The sequence below is a fragment of the Babylonia areolata genome, chromosome 4 (genome assembly GCF_041734735.1).
Source record: "Babylonia areolata isolate BAREFJ2019XMU chromosome 4, ASM4173473v1, whole genome shotgun sequence".
Classification (NCBI taxonomy): Eukaryota; Metazoa; Mollusca; class Gastropoda; order Neogastropoda; family Buccinidae; genus Babylonia; species Babylonia areolata.
The window spans coordinates 31,547,413-31,568,699 of record NC_134879.1 but is presented as its reverse complement, the minus strand read 5'-3'; the positions used below and the strand labels follow the sequence as shown (position 1 = coordinate 31,568,699).

At 43.2% G+C, this 21,287-nt stretch overlaps 1 protein-coding gene and 1 long non-coding RNA gene across 4 annotated transcripts in view; one reads left to right on the top strand and one right to left on the bottom strand.

Moving 5' to 3' along the window:
* The window catches only part of LOC143281065 (uncharacterized), a 38,206-nt gene extending 22,227 nt beyond the window's left edge, over positions 1–15,979 (top strand). For both annotated transcript variants that reach the window (XR_013055090.1, XR_013055089.1), the window contains one exon: positions 14,496–15,979. This is a non-coding gene — a long non-coding RNA (uncharacterized LOC143281065). The remainder of the gene's footprint in view (positions 1–14,495) is intronic.
* Positions 15,980–16,659: 680 nt separating this feature from the next.
* LOC143281064 (bifunctional glutamate/proline--tRNA ligase-like) overlaps positions 16,660–21,287 on the bottom strand; it is a 65,676-nt gene continuing 61,048 nt past the window's right edge. For both annotated transcript variants that reach the window (XM_076585984.1, XM_076585985.1), the window contains 5 exons: positions 20,310–20,660; positions 19,311–19,484; positions 18,586–18,746; positions 17,501–17,644; positions 16,660–16,966 (listed from right to left, as the gene is read on the bottom strand). In XM_076585984.1, coding sequence (XP_076442099.1) covers positions 16,810–16,966; positions 17,501–17,644; positions 18,586–18,746; positions 19,311–19,484; positions 20,310–20,660 — 987 coding nt within the window. In that variant the 3' untranslated portion in view covers positions 16,660–16,809. The remainder of the gene's footprint in view (positions 16,967–17,500; positions 17,645–18,585; positions 18,747–19,310; positions 19,485–20,309; positions 20,661–21,287) is intronic.

Here is a 21,287-nt window from a genome sequence, read left to right as displayed (position 1 = left end):
TGAAGATGCCTTGAAAGGTGGGGAATTTGTGGCACAGTTCCGAAAAGTAGGTTCTGTAGGCCAGAGAACTGGTGGTGTCCTTACGGTACGAGGCCAGATCGAATCGCACCTCAGGTGTTGTAAAGGTCCACGGGGGGCTGTCAGGGAACTTAGAGAAATCTGAGATGCCACCGACATCCAGATCGGCATTTTCCAAGTGCGGCTGAATGCGGAGTCCGAGAGGAGGTATGCAGTTTGGGTTGTCTGTAAATTTCTTATCGAAAGGGTTGTTGAATACAGCGTCGTAAGCAGGGTTTGTAGGTTCCGAAAACAGTTTCAAATAATAGTTCAGGGTCAGCTTCAGTCTGCGGTTGGAAAGAGGCGGTTCCCCCGCCTCTGCGTACAGGCTGTGCACAGGGGTGGTGCGGAAAGCACCTAAGCTGAGAGGGAGCCCTTGGTGGTGTACAGGGTCCAACAGTTTCAGGTAGGACGGTCTGGCCGAGCCGTATACAACACTTCCATAATCCAGTTTGGACCGGACCAGGGCTCTGTAGAGGTGCAAGAGTCCTTATCAGCACCCCAGTTCGTGTGTGCCACAACTCGGATGATGTTCAGGGCTTTTAGGCAAGATATTTTCAGCTGTTTAATGTGGCTGAGAAAATTCAGCTTCTGATCGAAGACGACCCCTAGAAATCTGGCTTCCTTGACCGCCGGGATGGTGGATGTTCCCAGACGGATTTCAGGGTCCTGATAGAATTGGCGAAAATTATGAAAATGGATGCATTCAGTTTTGGAGGACGAGAATGTAAAGCCATTCTCCTCTGCCCAACACTGGATTTTGTTGACGCAGAGCTGAAGCCGTCGCTGGATGCTGGCGTACGTGCTGCCGGTTGCATATAAAGCAAAATCATCCACGAACAGCGAGCTGTCCGATCCTTTCTGAACGGATTGAACGATGTCATTAATTTTGATGCTGAACAGAGCCGGCGACAGGATGCTCCCCTGCGGGACACCCAGCTCCTGCTCGTGAATGTCGGACAGGGTGGTGCCAACTCTCACCTGGAATTGTCTGTCTTGTAAAAAATTGTGGATAAACTGAGGCAGGTGTCCTCGGAAGCCGAGCTTGTGCAAGTCGGAAAGAATACCAAATTTCCACGTGGTATCGTAAGCTTTCTCCAGGTCAAAAAATATGGCCACAACATGTTCTTTGTTGACGAAAGCATTTCTTATCGTGGTTTCCAGACGAACCAGATGGTCAACGGTAGAGCGATGCTTGCGGAAACCGCACTGTTCTTTCGCCAGAAGGCCGTCGGTCTCTAGTTTCCACATCAGTCTACCGTTGACCATCTTCTCCATCAGTTTGCAGACGCAGCTGGTCAGTGCAATTGGGCGGTAGTTGGAGGGGTTCGAGGGGTCTTTTCCCGGTTTCGGCAGCGGGATTATGAGGGCTTTCCGCCAGGAGGGTGGAAAGAAGCCTGTAACCCAGATGTGGTTATAAACTTTAAGCAGGGTGTCCAGACAGGTTTGGGGGAGGTGCTTTAGGAGTTTATAATGGACCTCGTCCATTCCTGGACAGGAATCCGTACAGGTCTGAAGGGCAGATTTAAGTTCGTTCATTGTGAAAGGAAGGTTGTAATTCTCTGTGTTGTCGGAAAAGAAGTTACATGGTGTTTTTTCTGACAGGTTTTTGGTTTTAAGAAAGTGAGCAGATTTGTTAGCAGATCTCGAGTTCTGTTCTATTGTGGAGGCAAGCAAATTGGCAACTGCTTTCTTCTCTGTGACCAGAGCGTCTGAAAGTTTAAGATGGTGGAAGGTCGGGCATGCGTTTTTGCCCTTAATTCTTTTTAAAACCCTCCACACTTTCTTCTTGGGTGTGTTGGAGGTTAAGGAAGAGCAGAAATCTCTCCATGACTTCCTCTGGCTCTTTTTAAAAACATACCTGGCTTTCGCCCTCAGCTGTTGATGGGTTCGAACGCTATCGGACTCCGGTCTCCGAAAGACGCGTCGCTGCGCTCTCTTCCGAGACTTGCGGGCCTCCCGACATTCCGCGTTGAACCAGGGCGTTCTAGGGACCTGAGGCTTGGAGGTAGACGATGGGACTGCTGCTTTGGCGCAATCTAAAACGATCCGAGTCAGAGCGTCAGCAGGGTCCTTGCTTTTCAATACTGTTTCTTCCTGCAGCTCCGCTCTTATCTTGGTGGTAAAAAAAACTCCAGTCTGCTTTGTCGTAGTACAGGCGGTCAGGCAGAGAGTCACCTTCTCCATCTGTGGGGCGGAAGACGACAGGAAAGTGGTCACTCCCGTGCAGATCGTCGTGCACTTTCCACTCGTAGTCCAGGACCAACGATGGATCGCAGACCGACAGATCTAAACACGAGAGCTTTCCAGAGGACAGATGCAGGTAAGTGGGAGACTTGTCGTTAAGACAGGATAAGTCCATGTCAGAGAGAAGGTTTTCTAAGAGAAGACCTCGGGCTGATGTCATCTCACTTCCCCAGAGCGGGGAGTATCCGTTGAAGTCGCCCAACAGTAAAAACGGACGTGGGAGCTGGTCGACCAGGTTCATGAGGTCCTGCCTCAGAACACGGACGGAAGGGGGAAGGTAGAGAGAGCAGACAGTGATGGTTTTCTCGAGCGTGACTCTGACTGCCACCGCCTGTAAAGGGGTGCTTAAAAGAACTGTACTGTATAAAAGGGACTTTCGAATAAAAAGAGCGACACCTCCCGTCAACCCCTCTTGCTTCGGTTGAGCGGGTTTAAAAACGGAGTTAAAACCAGAGAGAGATAAAACCTTGCCATCTCTTTGCAGAGTCTCCTGCAGTGCCAGCACTGAAGGTTTCAAAGCACGACAAAGCAGCTGGAGTTCCTGGAAGTTGGCATAGAATCCCCGGATATTCCAGTGGATCACTGCCATTAAAAAGGTTTTTAAAAAAAAATAAAGCAGCAGCCTATTCCATCGCTACCCCCTGCTCCTCCGCTTGCGGTGGCTCAAGGTCCGCCAGGATGGAGTATTTGTTTTTTGACATAAATTTTTCGGATTCCGACCGGGTCGGAATATCCACCACCTCGGCCCCTCCCGATCCCGCCGTGGCCGCAACCCTCCCCTCCTTGAGTTTTGGAGGTAAGGGGGGCTTCCGGCCACTTCCGCCAGCCCGAGGGCCAGGCAGACGAGAGGCGGGGCGAGGGGGGTGGGGTGGGGCGGGAGGCGGACAACGTGCCTCCGCCCGAGGCTTTTCTCTCCCGCCCAGCAGCCCCTGAGGACTGCCGCGCAGGATGGGAAGGGGTGGACACAGCGCCTCCACCCAAGGCCAACGGTTCCGACGAGGCGGTTAAGTCGTCCGTCTGCGTTCCTGTGGACGTCGTCTGGACCGCGACGTCCACCGTCCTGGATCTGACGACAGAGGCATACGACGCCTTAGGCGACGCGGCCTCCACCTGTTTCCTTGCCTCAAAGAAGGAAATTTTCTGTTCTGTCTTGACTTTCTGGATTTTTTTCTTTCTTCCAGGCGGGGCAGTCCTTCGATGAGGACGGGTGGCCACCTCCGCAGTTCGCACACAGGGCTGCACTGACGCAATCGCCCTGGTGCGCCGCCTTCGAACAGGTGCCACACGCCTCTTCCTCCTTACATCGGTCTCTCACGTGTCCGAATTTCTGACACTTAAAGCATCTCAGAGGGGACGGTACATACAGGCTGACATTAACTAGCAGGTATCCGACCCGAATGTCCTTCGGGACATCCGGGCAGCAGAAGGTGAGGAAGAAAGTGTTGGTCGGGACTCTGTCCGACCCCTTCCTCACCGTCACCCTGTACACATCGGTCACTCCCTGAGAGGACAGCTCGCTCTTGATCTCGGCCTCAGACACACCTTTCAACTCCGGGCATCTGATGACTCCCTTTGAGCAGTTGAGACCTTTGTGAGGGGAAATCTTCACTGCCCTATCCACGAAAGTGGTCGCCTTGAGAAGGAGCTGTGTCTGTCTTTTGGATTCTGTCTGCACTAAAAACGCTCCGCTCCTCAGCCTCTTGATGGATCTGAGCGATCCTGCCAGACACTGAAAGCCCTTCTGGACAGCGAAGGGGCTGAGAGCCGACAAGGGCTTGTCGTCATCAGCGCCCTCCATCACTAGCCACGATGGCCAAAAACCAGAGGTCTCAACGACCTCCGACTCAGAGTCTGAGTCGTCCGTTCCCTGTCGTCGTCTTTTTCCGAGTTTGGGGGGGTGTGTTTGTTTAGGATTCATGTTGAAAGAAAAATGTGAATTCATCCCTCCCTTACCCACCCACCATGGGGTCCAACTTAGGGGCCAGGGTCAAGGGAACACCAGCTTGACCCCTTCCAGGTTTCGGGAGGGATATACAACCAGCAGCCCAGCTCCAACGTGCTCCCCCCCGATCATGCCCAGCTCCCGGGGACAGAGAGCCGAGCACTACGGGGGTTACCTTCGTCAGCCACTAAACTGCCAGTCTTGACCCAGCCCCACGAAGGGGTAGCCGATTGACACACACGGGCCAATGTGTGCCGCCTGTCTTAGGAGAGGTCCGAGCCAAAGGGATGTGTTGAGAACAGCGTGCTCTCTCAATCCCCAGGATCTCATTCCCCTCCATCACAGGTCGCGCCGCACGGCAAACACGGCGGGCCTAAAGAAGGCCGCAGAGAAAAAAAGAATGTGGAAAAGAAGGCTTGATGGGGAGCTGAGGACAGAAAAGAGGCGGTAAAAAGAACAACAAAGAATAGCGAAAGGGACAGTGGGTCACGTTTAGTTTGGGCCTCACTCACGACCTGTTCGGCATGGGAAGCCCTATCAGGGGCATCAGTACAAAACCACCACTTATTCAGCCCTAACAGCTACGATGGCTATGTAGGCTGTCAATTAAGACCTGGGACCAAAGCACCAAACCCCAAGAAGCACTGATGCCCCCGCCGACATAGCTCGCTCGATCACTGGTCACTAATCCTCCTGACCACGACAAGGTAGTGACCCTCCTGGGAGTGGGTCAGGAGAACACCAGCCTGACCCCCTCCAGGTTTCGGGAGGAACAGTCCAGATAGGGATTTTGTTATTTGTTTGATAGTCCTGGTATGGCCCTGTGTGGTTGGCTGGACTATAAGCAACAATCAAACAAACAAACCCCGTTCTGCCCATATGTCTCGCCATCTTTTTAGTAAAGTGTATCTTGTAGAAAGTATATTGGATATTGATTTTGTCTTCAGTACTGCAGGATGGACATCTTGAATTAAAAAAAAAAAAAAAATCCCAACACCTAGCAGTTTTAATATATCTTGAGGTTATTCATTGAGAAGTGGTTTTACTGATGACTGCACCTCCTTCCCTTAAAACAGTGTTTTTCACCCATATAATTTCTGTCAAAGAAACGGGCATGAACAAAATGCATATTAACATCCATTAATTAAAGAAATTAAAACAAATAATTATTTTTAAGCAAGGCAAGGCAAGAAGTTTCATTTGCCCCATGGGGGCATTGAAACATTACATATGAACATCTTTTTTTACTCACCATATAAATAAGTGATGTCATAAAATACACTGACAACAACAAGCCAATACGAGCAAATACACAAAAAATCCATTTTTCCTTTGAAACATTATTTTTTTACCTATCAATATACAAGGTTTTACTGGGAAATGAAAAGTTCAAATGAAGGCTAAGTTTTGTTTAGGAAAAATTAAAGAAAAGGTTTCAGATTTGATGATGATAATCATAATGGTGAGCATAACAGCAAACCTGCACATAGCATACATATTTAAAAGGTTGCAGTTTACTTGACCATTAGTATTGATCTCATTGAAGTCTGGAAAAAGAGAAATCTTATACAGCAGACTGTTTTGACATTGGCAAGCAAGTTGGCAAAACATCCCCCCTTCCCTTTTGAAAGTGTACAACATTGGAACAAAGGCTGATGTATGACTTGGTCTATTTTTTTCATTTTCTTTACTACGTTGTTTCAACCTGTTTAGCATTACTTTCGGTTCTCTTCAGCTTGTTTGAAGAACTGATGGGTGATCAGCCCTGAAATGGCCATTATATGGTTGGCTGCGCAGCATGTTTATTTGGGATGAGGTCTGCCTCCCCCCACTCTGGCTTTTCCTATCCAGTGAATGATCTTTATTTTGTTGGCAGACACAGGAAGCTCCAGCTTCTCTGAGACCTTGAGGCACTTCCTGCCTGCAGTCCTTTGTTGTCTCTTGTCCCTGAACCTCATGGACACCACAAACTTTCACACTGAAGACCCTATGTTTCACACTGTATATCTTGTTTTTCAGTATCCTGTGTTGAGTTGGGACCGGTTCAAAGTATACAAACTGATTTGGTATGTGGAAAAAAAAACCCACACACACCCGCACCCCCCCAAATCCCCACCACCCTCCCCCAAAAAATTCCGACAACAAAAAACAAACTTGAGTAAATTAGAGTATGAAAATTGAAATATAATCACACCCACACAGAATGCTGAATTAAGTTATGTGTGAGTTGGCCCTTAGTTCCACGTTCCGTAACTGCTGTTGACTTCAACAGCATGTCTTTTTCAGTTTAAATTTTGAAAATGCTGTCGTCCAGGTACCCTGTTCGGTTTTCTGAGGATATGTTTTAAGAAAAAGCCTCTTTTTTTGTTCAGGTGGTTTGGTTGGTTTCTTTTTATTCAGGTTCTGCGGGACCAATATTTACAATTTTTCAGTGCTGATATGGCTGTGTGTGGTCGACTGGGTAATTACCAACAAAAGAGAAAGGATTTATAGCATTATCATCTTTGACTTTGGCCATTTCATCTTTCAGTCGGCGGATGTTTTCTTTACTTGAAAGTTTTGTCAAGGCAGCTTTCATTTAGAAACCACTCCTTGCCGTAGACCATTTCTTTGTTGTGCTGTCTTGCCTCTGCTTCCTACTGCCCTGATTACTGGTTTTAAGAACAGGTGATCAGCCCTGAAATGGCCCTTTGTGGTTGGCTGGGCTGCAAGCAACATGATTTGATTTGATTTACTGCCTCAATTTTTGTTTGCTCCTGGCTGGTGCAAAGATCACCGGCCGGTGACAATTTCCTTTTCACCCTGCCCTTCCAAAGTACTTAGAAGATGGCCTTAGTGGTCGGCGAGGCTCTAAGCACCAGAATTTGATTTGATTTGACTTAGAAGAGTAAATTTTCCTTCATAAAATTACATTCAGTCTAAGGGGTTTTCTTTGTCCACTTGGAGACAAGTATTTGATACAGAACAGCATAGCAAATAGCTGTCACTTAATGAACTTGTAACTTATGGTACAATATGTGTAATTAAAAGTGCTCGTCTTTGCATGAATCTGTCATTGCTAGAGTTACACAGAAAAGAGATTATTATTGAAATTAAATGTTCATCTTTTGAAGAGCTTAGAGCACAGTGTCCTGCTCACTGTACCACAACATGGCATGCCCTTAGCCCACATAAAAGAACATATGGCAACAAAAATTAATGGTTATCCCTGACAAAAACTCTATAGAAGAATCCACCTTGATGGTAAAGCAGATGCACTTGCAGACAAAAAAAAAACAAAAAAATCTGTTTGAGTAATATAATATTTAGTGCACACTAGCAAAACAGATCTCAGAAAGCAGTTAAATTAAATTAAATTAAAAATATTGCTTAGAGCCCAGCCGACCATGAAGGCCATATCAGGGCTATCCACCATTCAAAGTCTGGTCACCGCAGATGGGCCACCCCAATGTTTTCAGCTTTCTACTGCACTGTGATCACTCCATGATAAAAATTTCACAACTTTTGTACTAAGCATATACTATATTAAATACTATTAAAAATATTTATTTCTTTTAAATATTGCAATATTGTCCACGGAGGGACATCACGGAACAACGTTCTCAATGAATCTGCTGTAAAAAAAACCCCGTCGTGTGTCATAAAAGTCCCAACAATCAATCAGAATATGTTGCACAGTGAGTGGTTCATCACACGGAATACACCAAGGCGCTTCTTCTCCTTTCAGGAGGTAGGAATGTGTGATGTATGTTGTACAGGGCTCTTGCATAACATGTCCAACAAGGACACTGCATGGAAGTCTTTGTTTTTAAATGTAGCTGTGTTAAGCCGAATGGTATATTAAGGAGACTACAAAAGAAATACTGATTACTGAAGTAGAGTGTGAAAGGATAGAAAAGATTCGTGCACAGGCCAGACACATATAGGCCAGTCACAAAAGGGTTTTTCTATTATATTTTTACAATATTCCAGTAATAAAGATGAGAAAAGAAGACAGCAGTAGAATGTTAGGCAGTTGACTGTGTGCGACATGCCGAACGTCAGCTTTGCAAAGCAGCGCCTGGGGAAAAAATGACAAGATGTAGCAGACAACGCTGAACACCAAACAGCTTTCTGTTCAAATTTGAATTTGAAATAGGGTTACGCCACGTAACTTACATCAACAGTCAGTGGTTGAACACCCTCACTGTAATAATGCTGTCATCTGCCTCACAGCGTGTGCTGTGAGTTGAGCTTATGGTTAAGGTAGCCAGCAGAGCGCTTGGCTACATAAAAGATTAATTTTTTTTTTTTTTTAATGGTTTTGATTGCTCGAGCCAGTCGAAAGAATTTGTCATAATGTTTGTTTTTCATCATTGATATAAGTTGTTGGTTCACCCAGCTACCTCATTGCTAGGCTTCAGAAAGTCCAGTACTAGTTATGCTGGCTCATCTTGTTTTTCGTTCTCATAAATTTGATCATGTCTGTCCTCTCCTTCATACTTTACACTGGCTCCCAGTACAAGAAAGAATAGTTTTCAAAGATGGAGGAAGAGGAGGAATTTTGTTAATGTCCCATCATACATATCGGTGTTTGAAGACATTTTGTTAAAGTATTTATAAATACCTTTGAGTATTATCGGTTAGAAGGGGTGGGAGATGTGAATGAATGGAGAGTTGGGAGAAAATGGGCAAATGAGGGTGAAATTTGAAAAAATATCTGAATTACAGGAAATTACTTAAAGGACTTCGTTAAAGTGATGTTTGGTATCTTGTGTTCATTTTTCTTTTTTGATATTTACATATGTATTCTATTAATAAACACCTAGGGCTTATTTTCAAGATTAAGCGTAAATGCTCATAATACTGATAATAATAATAAGTGACAGCGTAAATGCTCATAATACTGATAATAATAATAAGTGACAGCTGCTTGAGCTTAAGATAGCTCACGGGGCTTCTAAGTCGGAATTCTTAAGGTCCCAAGGTCAAAGATTACATTCATAGAATCAACTAATGCTGCACAATATTGCTACACACACACACAAAGGCAGACATACCTTGTCATGATCATCCCGGTTTCTGGGCCAAGAAGTGAAAGGAAAGAACTCTTCAGATGATCCCACCATCAGACTGAAGCTCTTTTACAGGGTTTTCACCCAGTGATTGATCTAGAAATATTTACAAAGTCTCAAGGACCCCATTGACGAACATGCAGTGCATCTTGCCATTTTCATTTGGTTGTGCGTTGTCAGCTCTGGGGTAACATATGGTGACTACATGGCAAGTGAAACTAAAAGTGGAATATAAGTTCTGTCAGGTGAGATGATGGACTGGCAGCTGTGGTAGGGACTGGCATTGTCATTCTTGTTTTTTCCCCAGCAGATGTGTAGAATATATGGATCAATCTACAATCTTTGACACCACATTGAAACTGAAACAAGCACATAAAATTGTTTGCTTCCCATCAATAGCATCTCAGATTTCTCTAAGTTCCCTGACAGCCCCCCGTGGACCTTTACAACACCTGAGGTCCGCTTCGATCTGGCCTCGTACCGTAAGGACACCACCAGTTCTCTGGCCTACAGAACCTACTTTTCGGAACTGTACCACAAATTCCCCACCTTTCAAGGCATCTTCACTGACGGTTCCAAGTCAGAGGACGGAGTCGCCGCATCTGCGTTCTGTCCCGCCTTTCCTGACCGGCCCTCAACGGAACACATCCTGTCTGACAGCTCGGTATACACCGCGGAACTGACTGCACTGGTCCTGGGGTTAAAAATGGTTCTCTCTTCCAAACAGAAGAGATTCATGATCTTTTCCGACTCCTTATCAGCCCTGGAGGCGATCGCCTGCAGGAATATCACTCATCCCAAACTGCTGGAATTTTATGAAACTTTTACTCTCGCAACGAAGAAAGGATACGAGGTTGTGTTGGCCTGGGTTCCCGGACATGTTGGCATTCGTGGTAACGAAAGGGCGGACCTGCTGGCCAGGAACGCTGTAAAGAAAGAATTGTCCAGATCCTTGGTACCCTATACAGACATGAAGCGGAAGGTCAATACTTACGTTAAAGATCTTTGGCAAGAGAAATGGAACACCCAGATAGACAACAAGCTCTTCCAGATCCGTCCGGACCTGGGGGAGACCCTCCCTTCGGGGGTGAAGAACAGAAAGGAGGAATCTGTGCTGTGCAGACTGCGTACGGGGCACACTTTTTTTACTCATTCTTACTTGTTGAAGGGGGAGGAGGCCCCTCGATGCGTTCCCTGTGACGAGCCTCTCACCGTGAAACACGTGCTCCTTGACTGTTGGGATCTGCATGACGTTAGACGCAGACATTACACGGCGGTTTCTTTGAAGACTTTGTTTCGTGATGTCCCTCCGTGGGCGCTGATGGACTTCTTAAAAGAAGTGAACCTTTTTAACCAGATTTGAAGGTTTTAAACTATGGAAGTTTTTTTTTAAACTTTGGAGTGGAAAGTTTGAAGTGGTGACTCATTTTAATTGGTTGTTTTTTTAGCCTTGTAGTAGTAATTGACGCGGCGATAGCCTTGAGATGGCCTTAGTGGTCGGCGAGGCTCTAAGCACCATAATTTCATTTCATTTTTCCCATCAATAGGATCATCAGTTTGAGTGCCCTGGAATGACCCCATTGTTGTCGGATGGGCTATAAGCAACATGATTTGATTTGATATAGGAGTGTACTGTATAAGCCAAAGTAAATAGTTAACATATCAAAATTGATACTTTTTTCCTGTCAGAAAAATTTTGAAACACTTAATTTGTGCATTTTTCATCTCAGAAGGAAGTGCATTCCAAACACGTTCAACTCTTGTTTTCGTTTCCATGGTTTAGTAGAGTGCTATACAAAGATCATAATTCTCAACAACAACAAAAAAAAAAAATTTCATTGGTTAATGGATGGAAAATATTGTTTGGATCAGTTTCATCAAGAACTTACGTCGGGTTGCTTTATGGGCTCAGGACAGGGGAGTAACAATGCAGATGAACAGTTTCTCTCCTATAGTGAACAGTCTGATCAGTTTGTCCATGACTTTACCAGGGCAACAGTACAATTTCTACTTATAAGACGCTCAAAAAAGTATTAATATTGTGTTTTTATTCAACTGCTGAAGGGACAGTAAAGGTTTTCCTATCATAAAATGGTTGAAAATACATGCCTCTTAATCATTCCAAATGGCAATTGTATGTTTAGTAAAAATATGTATGTTTAGATAGCACTATTCCAGTTGTAGTCTTCCCTGCATATTCTTCGTACAGCAAAATGGTAATGGTCCCTTTGTAGTCAGTTTGGCTATAAATGATTTGAAATATGTCGAAATCTGTAACCGCAGGGGAACATGATTGATTGAACACTTCTCTTCAGCCACAACCCTCTACTTTTTTTTCTATCCCTTTTAAGGTAATACTCCAAAATTGTCATTCTGTTAGTGTGTACATGTATATTTAACTTGCTGGCAGATAAATATGGGTGGTACGGCACTGTCGCAACACATTCTCCCCGTGGAGAGTAGCCCAAATACAATGCAAAAAGAAGCCCCATGAGAATTTGTAGCAAAGAATTTCTAGGAAATAGGAATGCTATTCACATTCATTCTCAACATAGGCACAGCACAGGGATTTGTTCTATCCCCACTGTTGTACTCACTATTCACACATGACTGCAACTATGGTCAAGTTTGCCGACAATACTACTCTAGAAGGGCTGATTACGAACAGTGATGAGTCAAAATATAGGGAAGAAGTACTGGATCTTGTCAGCTGGTGTGATAAAAACAACTTAGAACTCAACGTATCAAAAACAAAAGAATTAATTTTAGATTTCAGGAAGACCCAGATCTGACCCCTTACCACTTGTCTTTAAAGACGAGCAAGTAGAGATCATCAGCGAATTTAAATTTCTCGGACTGATCATTTCTAACCGTTTGAAATGCGAGAAAAATACAGAAAACATTCTTAAAGCACAACGGCGCCTGTACTTTTTTCAGCACCTCAAAAAGTTCGGAATTAAATCATGGTTGATTTCTACCGAACAGTCATTGAAAGCATGCTAACCTTTGCTATTACTTTTTGGTACAGAAACATTTCCAGGGCAGAAGTTGCTGCCCTTAAGAGTCGTAAAAACTGCCACCAAGATTATCGGGGCTGATCTACCTTCTCTAGAAGACATATATTATAAGCAGCTACTGAAAAAAGCAAAATCAGCCAGGACAAATCACATCCAGCTTTTGGGATTTTCGAGATGCTCCCCTCTGGTCGATGGTACAGAAGTACAAGGATGAAAACCAATCGCTTCACCAATAGCTTTTACCCCAAAGCAGTCAATGCCCTCTCTCAAACAAATCCAGTATGATAAATAGAATTGTGCAATCAACCATCTACCTGAAGATCTATTCATCGCCCCCATCCACATGTAATATGCGGTTTCTGTTGAGACGTGTGCGGGAGTGTGTGCATGTGTGAGTACGTACAAGTTTTTATTTTGATATGCACTTGTATGTATCCTATTTTCTACTATATCTGTATGATTTTCCATTTATGTTCGTACCTTATTATGTACTATCCCCTCCAGTATTCCTTGTGACCCCAGTGCACTTGGTAATAAAGATATATTCTATTGTACTCCAATCAATTGTGGTACCATGTAGAATTTTTGGATGTCCATTGGACGTATGTTTGGTTTGGGGGGGGGGGGCTGAGGGGGTTGCATGCCTGTTATATGGAACTGTTTAATATACAGTATTCATGTACAGCTTTCGTGCATGAATTGAGTGACTGCACTTACGCCTTTTTCCCTCTTCTGCAGGACTGATAATTAGTTTTTCAGCTCAGAGTTGACTGTATGGTCAGCTGGGCAGTTCAAGATGAAGATCCCTTGTTCCTGGCACTGGCAGAATACCAGTGAACAGAGGTCATTCGTAGCATTGCTTTGGGATAGGAATTATCGTTTCTCCATTGTTGGGGAGTTGTATATGAGAGTGGGATTGCGTGACGTTACGGGTTTGTGGATGATGTGAACTGAATGGCAGGAATGCCCATCATGGATGATGGATAGATTTGTTGTAGATTGAAAATTAACTGTTTGAGGTCAAGACACTTTTCAGTGACTTGACTGCTGAACCTGAGTGAAATGAGATCAGTGTGGCATGCATTTCAGCATTTATTTTGTCATGTGGACTTATGAAGGGTGTTTTTATCTTGTGGCAAAACTGGAGAGAAAATGCGAAATTCTGTGACCTGTATTAAGACATTGTGTACTCAGTTCTCTGGCCTTAATTGTTGGCAAGGCTTTAAGCACAATAATTTGATTTGACTCGGTTCTCGTGCTTGCAAGTACACCTGCATACATTTTGCTTCAGTGTAACGCATGCACACTGACACAACACACAGCGACTGCATGACTTTCATTGGAGTGTGTCATCATGAGGGGTGGATGCATTTTTCTAATTTATCATTTTTATTTCCTTTTTAATAGTATTGGAAAAGCTCACAATATGAAAACTGTCATTTTTGTTTTATGGTGTGTTTTTTGCACTCTCAAAATTTGACGTTTTTATTTCAGTGATTGGGATGAAGACAATGCTGCTATGGGGGTTGACTTAGGCTTGGGACACATTCTAAACTGACCAGAAGATACTCACATAATGTATCATGGCACCAACAAGGCTGAGAGATGCAAACACCTGCAGTACTGGTCCCAAAGAAGCAATGGTGAAGTGGATGACCCTTGTTTGTGAGGTTCCAAGTCTCATTATAGCCCAGTGCCACTCAGCTCTGGGAAGGGCTGGCCCAACCGCTTCTACAGGGGCTCAAACCCACATCCTCCCAATCATCAGACTGTGATGCCAACCACTTCACCATGGCAGCTGGTTATGCTAGGTTTTCTTTCTCCTCACAGAAAACAGAACATACAGCAGAGTGTGGTGCATGCATTGCAAGAAAACCTAGTGTTATGTAACCAGGATTAAAAACCAGATCTGTGAAAATATCAAACTGAAAAGGTTAACAGCTGTTTTTCTCAAATAGTCTACTGCCTAAGTCGACAAAAATATTGGTAGAATTTATTTGAACGATGGAAAACTACTTTCTTTTTTCTTGACAGATACAAAGGTGCTGGGGAGGAGGGGGAGTGGTTAATTTGATAAAAATAATGCAAATCTATGAGACCCCTCCTACACAAACATTAACCATTTACAATTAACACATACATGCATTTGTCCTAACAGTGACACTCGATATGTTCCAGTGCTGAAGATTCCCATCAGTGAGGAGATTATGGATGAATGTGCTGCTTGTCAAGTTAATGGAACAGCAGAAGGTAAGCTTCAGGCAGCAAAACCTTTCCTCTGTACTTAACCAATGGATTGCAGTAAAAATCTTGCTGCTCCCAACACCATTTGTTTTCCATAGTGGCATCGTATTCTTTCATGACAGCATTTAGCGTACAACTGGCTTGATCAGTCTTTTGGAGACTGGAACCTGATAGATGCTCTGAGTTTGAGGTCAGAAGGTTGGTATATGGATCAGTATGCATAATCTGAAGTCACTTTGAAACTGCTCAAAGCCTCATTTCATTAAAATGTGTTCTGTATTATTATAAAGCGTGTTCAGGTGAGAAGAAACGGTCTGACCCAATACACTAATCGTGGCTCCTTAACTGACATTCAAAAATTTAACATTTAAACATGCTTTTGTAAAGGGTGATAAATCAATTGCGGAATTCGCAATGAGCAAGCTGTTTAAATCATTATTCTGGTGTGTCTTGGGCATTCAAAAAATCTTTAAGGGCAATTAAAAATTCTTTTTAAGTCCACAGTAAAGATGTGGCTATTGCCGCAGTGACACTGCAGCATTTAGCCCTTTTCTCTGGATCTAGATAGATGTACAAGTTTAGTTACATCCGCCAGGAATGTATGACACGGTTGATTCAATTTCTATGTTCATTCTAGTTTAAAACTATAAAAGTTTATGTGAAAATTAGTACTTTGTTAAACTAATATCATGTAGAGCCAAGTACTTATAAATGTCTATGAAGTGAAAAGGATTTCATTTTGAGAAAAGTCAAGACGGGAAATTTTTACATTTCATCAAGGGTATTAACTCTTGTGGTTTATTATTTTAAACTGAATTCCGACTGATTTTGTGGATATTTTTATGGCAGTTTGGGACATAATCCAGTAAGTGATGAGGTGTTCACAAATCTTTCTCTGAATAAATATTTAATGGTCTCCTCCAACTTTCCATCACATGTTATAGTGTATTGTCGATTGAATATAGGTTTGAATGGGCCAGTCAACAACTTCAAACAAAATGGCGTTCTGTTCGCGAGGAATATGAGCATGCGCTTTGAATGTGTACGCAATTGATTTTTGCTCATGACCTTCAGGGCTCGGCCAATAGATCTATAAAGATTTTTGTATTTTCTGAAAAAGACCAGACACTGAGAGTAAAACACAAGCTTTTTATGTATTGAGTATTACTTCAAAATGTAATGTTTAAGATGAGAAAGATCAGTTTAAAGCAAATTAACCCCCATAGCATTAATTTCCTTTTTTTAAACTATCTGCAGCAAAATCATGCACCAGAAATAAAGCAAAAGTTCCTGTTTGAACAAATTATAAAAATGACTGCTCTTGTTGTAGTAAATTCAGTTTGCATATAATTTAAGATGGCTGGAAAGAACTGATTTTTTCCCCATTTTTACGCCAAATTTTGTGTCAACTGACAAAGTATTTGCAGAGAAATGTTAAAGTTTACCATGGACACACACACACAGAGACAACCAAACACTGGTTAAAACAGAGTTTGTTTTAACCAGTGAGTTTTTTTGGGTTTTTTTTACACAAGCGAGTCAAAAACTCTTTTGTAGGTATTTATGAAAAAAAAAAAAATCTAATTTTCAAGTGGGTCAGTAATACATAAAAATATTGTTTTGAGGCACAGGATTTGCTGGTGGGAAGGTGAATGAAGAGCAAGTTGATCCAAGGTTGAGGCTCTGTTTGCTGCTGAAGTTGATCAAGAATCATCTGATCAGGTCACCTTTGGCAGTAGGTTTGTCCGGTCTCCCCATGCCAGTCGGAATGTGGCAGGTTCCCCTAAGATTGTTTGCTGAGTAAGGAAATTCAGTTGTCTGACTAGAGGTTAAAGTCTTCACTCCAGAACCTTTTTAGTGTGGAACTTTTCTCCCTTAACATGAACAGCTGGGTACAGAAAAATCCTTTGTGTTACAGACCATCAGATGGACAAGCCTCCCAGTGCTCAAGTTTGAGATTTCACAGGCCATAACTCGTTTCAGGAGAGGGGTTATGGCCAAACCTCCAGTTTGAGATGGGCTGTAAACCCCACAAAAAATGTGATTTTTACTGCAGATAGAACATTTTCTTCAATATAATTAATGCATGAAATAAACATCTATTGATAACCTGTTTTATTTTTGAAAGTCTTTGTGCATCTCATGAATTGGCACACAAATCTGATTTCTTCTAAAGTTTGGTCCTCACTAAAAACTGAGCAGGCACTACATGCAAAGTCAGATGAAGCATGACTACTGTGGTTGTAGGTCAGTAGCTGCGCCCGAAGAGGGTGTAGTACTTGGGAGCCCTGGTGCAGGCCGGATGGATACAGCGGGCACTGGCTGCCAGCTCTTGGGGCTGTTTGAATGGGATGCACAAACCCTTGGCGCCCATGGCTGGGGCTCCTTCTTCCACTACGGCATCCCTGTTTAACATACGGTTGTTACATCCAAATATGACCGTCGGACTATCTGGGATAGAATTGTATTAGTGTCCAACCCTGAACTACACATTCCCCACTCTGTCTGTTGGGATGGTCCCTGTGTACAAGGTTATAAAACACCTCATGGAGTTTACTGATAAGTATAGATTTCTTTGCTTTCAAGTGGCGCACCACATGTCTCCAGTTTGCTGGTGGGACAAGGCCGTATAATGCAAATCAGCACAACACCCAGTTAGTTCAACTGAACTTTAAAGTTCTAATAGACGTAATCTAAGTGTGAATGGTACCATATAACACATCCTATGATCGCCTGTGGTACATGCGTACATACTCCATCCCCCCCCCACTACAACTGGTTGTATAAATGAACAGTATCAAACAATCCACTCCATTGCAATCACTACACAACTCACCCCCTTAAAATCACAAGTGTGAATGGTACCATACAAACCCACCCCTCTATGTGTGAATGGTTCCACACAAACCCTAACCCCCCTAAAATAGATGCTGCTTTACCTGGCGCTGTCCTTCTTGATGGCATCCTCACAGGAGATCTCCCCACAGAACGGGGACTGGATGAGCTTCTTCTGATCAAGCACGTCACAGAACTCGTCCCAGTCATGCACCACCACTAAGTTATCCTGCAGTTCTTTCTCTGCCCTGCAAACCACAGTCACTTTCTCAAAGCGGCATAGATACACGCTGACAAATCCATACATGTTAGGCAAATTGACCAGCCTCGAGTGTATTTGCATAACAATGGATCCGCCCTGCAAACCAGTGGACTGATGTGAAGCTGGTGACAATGTTTTTGGTGGTGATTTAAGTTCCAAAAATTCTAAAAACCTATTTCCACCGAGTTACAATGTATGTTGTTTTCGAAGACGACATGACCTCATGTTCCTTGTTCACAATTAAAAGGAAAGAAACACAAATTCTGAACAGAACACAATGATACTGACTACACCATTGACATGTTTACCGCATACAAATATTCTAAAATGGACAGTGAAATAACTGGAATGAACATAAAGAAAAATTGAATAGATCATTGCTTTCAGCCCATTGTTGACTGGTTTGTGCAGATCTAGAGATCTACAATGTGTTGCGATGTGCTTGAAGGTGATGGCAACGTCTCCTTTACCACCGAAATAAAGAACAATTGAGATATAATAAAACAAAAAAAATGATTATCACATATGTTTGTAGCACAAAGTTTTAAATTTAGTCATTTGACATCAGATGTGCTGCAGCCTTGGGAATTAGTCTACTTGCATCAGAACTGAACATTCAACATGGTGTGGTTCAATACCGCTCGCATGCCTTTTTTTTTTTTTTCTCTCCCAAACTTCTTTGCCTCTTATTACTAATGATACTGTTTCTTTGATTTTTGAGTTGACATTGTACTTGCTCTTTTTGTCATGGTCAAATAGTGTTACAGGGATAAGCAGTCGATGTCAGTATACAGATAGTGTTGTATAAAAGCGACAGTTGGTGTCGATATAAATTTAGTCAAATGTTGGCTTGGAGATATGCATAAAAGTCCTTGCTACAACAAGAACCCTTGGCACAGACAACAACAGTGATACAGAAGCACTGACTTTTTGAAGAGAGAGCTCTGGATGGTGTCGAGGATCTTGGTGATGCTGGTGGACAGGTCCACGTTGGGGCAGGTGGTTTTCTCCCCGGTGTCGCGTCGCACCAGCACCACCTGGTTGGCCTTCAGGTCTCGCGGACCCAGCTCCAGACGGAGAGGGACCCCCTGACACACCATGGTCACAGTGATGGTTAATGTACATGTCACAATGTACATAATACACAATGGTCACAGTGACTGTTAGCGTACAAGTCACACACCATGGTCACAGTGACAATGCACATGTCACACACCATGGTCAGTGACAATGCACATGTCACACATCATTAACATATACCTCATATAATCACACAATTTGTCAAGTTGACATCATCGACATGTACATCTCAACTTGCCTTAAACTGACAACTTGTTTTAGATAGTGTTGTTATACAAGAATGAAATACACTTAAAACACCACCATCCAAAAGATAGTGTCAAGTTGACAGTGTAAGCATATATATCACAGTCAAAAACATACACCCTAACCAAGTTGACAGCAGTTTTCATCTCAGTAGTCAGTCTCGAACAAACTGTCAGAGTGGAGCAGTCCAGGAAAACCTGTAAGTCCTCTCTGAGGTGGAAATATGTAAAAGAAAAAGTACTTGTGCAGATTTTCATGAAGGCAGGAAAACACTTTACAACAGACAATGGCAACAACCGGAAACTAGGTCACTGCTGCTTCCTTACCTTCAGTTCCCAGTGGTTGAACTTCCACCCTGGGGAGTAGTTGTCCCGCACATCAGCCCGAGCACGGATGTTCTGAGCTTTGAGATCGGCAGCAATCTTTTCACAACAGTCGTACAGAGCCTTGGTATCTGCCTCTGACAGGGAGGTGGTCACTCCACAGGGCACCACAACCACCTGCCAGAACATGTTTTCATGCTGCTTTTACCATTTGCCTCACATGCACATTACTTGGATCTCTTGATGGGCTAGTGAGTTTTGGGGTTAAGGAGAGAAGGTGATAAATTTCTGTACAATTTCTTTTGGAGTCATTCATTCATATAATTTCTTTCATATTCGATCATATCCTTCCAAGAGACTGAACATATTACACTTTTGTTTTGCCTACTAACAGAAGCTACTCCACCCCCAACACACACAACCCAAAATAAAAATGCTAAACTGAGGAAAAGAGAGTAATCGTGTGCAAACAAAAATGCTAAACTGAGGAAAAGAGAGTAATCGTGTGCAAAACTCAACAATGTTTTCAAACTGTACTGTCTGTAAAAAAAATTTGAAGCTTCATATCCTGTTTAACAATTTCTTTCACACAGTGACTTCACTTACACTGAATTCAAACAGCTCTCCAAACCCATGGTCACTTTCACAGCTCTGGTCAGACCATACAGATCAGGAGCCAGTTGCATTGCTCGGACGGAAGAACCTAGTACGGCTGTAACCCGCTACTAACTGTGTCTAGTATGGAACTGACCAATGGCGTAGTTCAGTCAACTTAGGCATAGTCACGTGTAACTGTCAAAAAGTTAGAACCAAGCAATGCAACTGGCACCAGGACTTGGTTGCATGAGCAATCTTAAAAGCTTCAAGTTTGCTTTATGTTAAAAATGTTTCCAAGTCTACAGAATCAGTATACTTTGAAAAAATTCTTAAGGCCAAGTAAACTTACCGTTGCTAAGACTGCTCATGCAACCCAACCCAGCCTAGGATTCGAAGACCACATACCTGTACACAGGCGACTCTAGGGGGCAGCACCAGTCCCATGTTGTCTCCATGCACCATCGTCATAACACCGATGGTGCGCGTCGTTATCCCCCAGGAGTTCTGGTACACATACTGCTTCTGCTGAGTGTCAGGGTCCTCGATCACAATGTTGAACATCTTGGAGAAGTTTTGACCCAGGTGGTGAGAGGTAGCTCCCTGAATGGCTCGCCCATTGGCTCCCACATAGGCTTCCACAGTGGTGGTGAAGTCTCCCCCGGCAAACTTCTCTTTCTCTGTCTTGTGTCCTCGAACCACAGGGATGGCCAGCAGGTCCTCATAAATTTGGCCATAGAATTCCAGGATCTCGTACACCTGTCAACAACATGCCCCTATTGTACAACCTGTTCTTTCTTGGTCAACAATGGGTTAAACTTTAAGCCTAAGTCAGTCCATTCCTAAAACTTTCATCCCACGAAATTTGGCAGACTTGTTACTTTCCTCTTCGTCTTTCGTGGGCTGGAACTCCCGTTCATTTGTATACTCCATTTTCAAGGGTACTTGTTACTTTAAATCAATCCATTTGATAGAACATAATTTAAGTTTTGAGGTGGGCATGTTTCATTAAATCAGGATTAGGCATGAATCTCATATTCATTGTTTTTTTAAAAAGATTTTAATGACAGGATGTATCACTGTGACAAACATACAGGACTTCATGGTTGTATTATTCCCCTTCAATGGAAAATCTACTCGGAAACAAAGCACATCCTTGCTTTAGCAATTATAAAATCCAGTGTAATAGTAACTGGCTTTCTTTCCACACAGTTCTGGAATGTTCATATCAACAGAACACTTATATAAAAGCACTCTGATTTCATGTTGCAAATAAATCACGTAACGCGGCTCCAATATTTCTATTTGTTGTGGAGGAAGGAGGTGGGAGACGGTTCGGCAAGCATTTCAGCATTATAATGTTCCCGAGAGCAGTTCGGTGAAAAA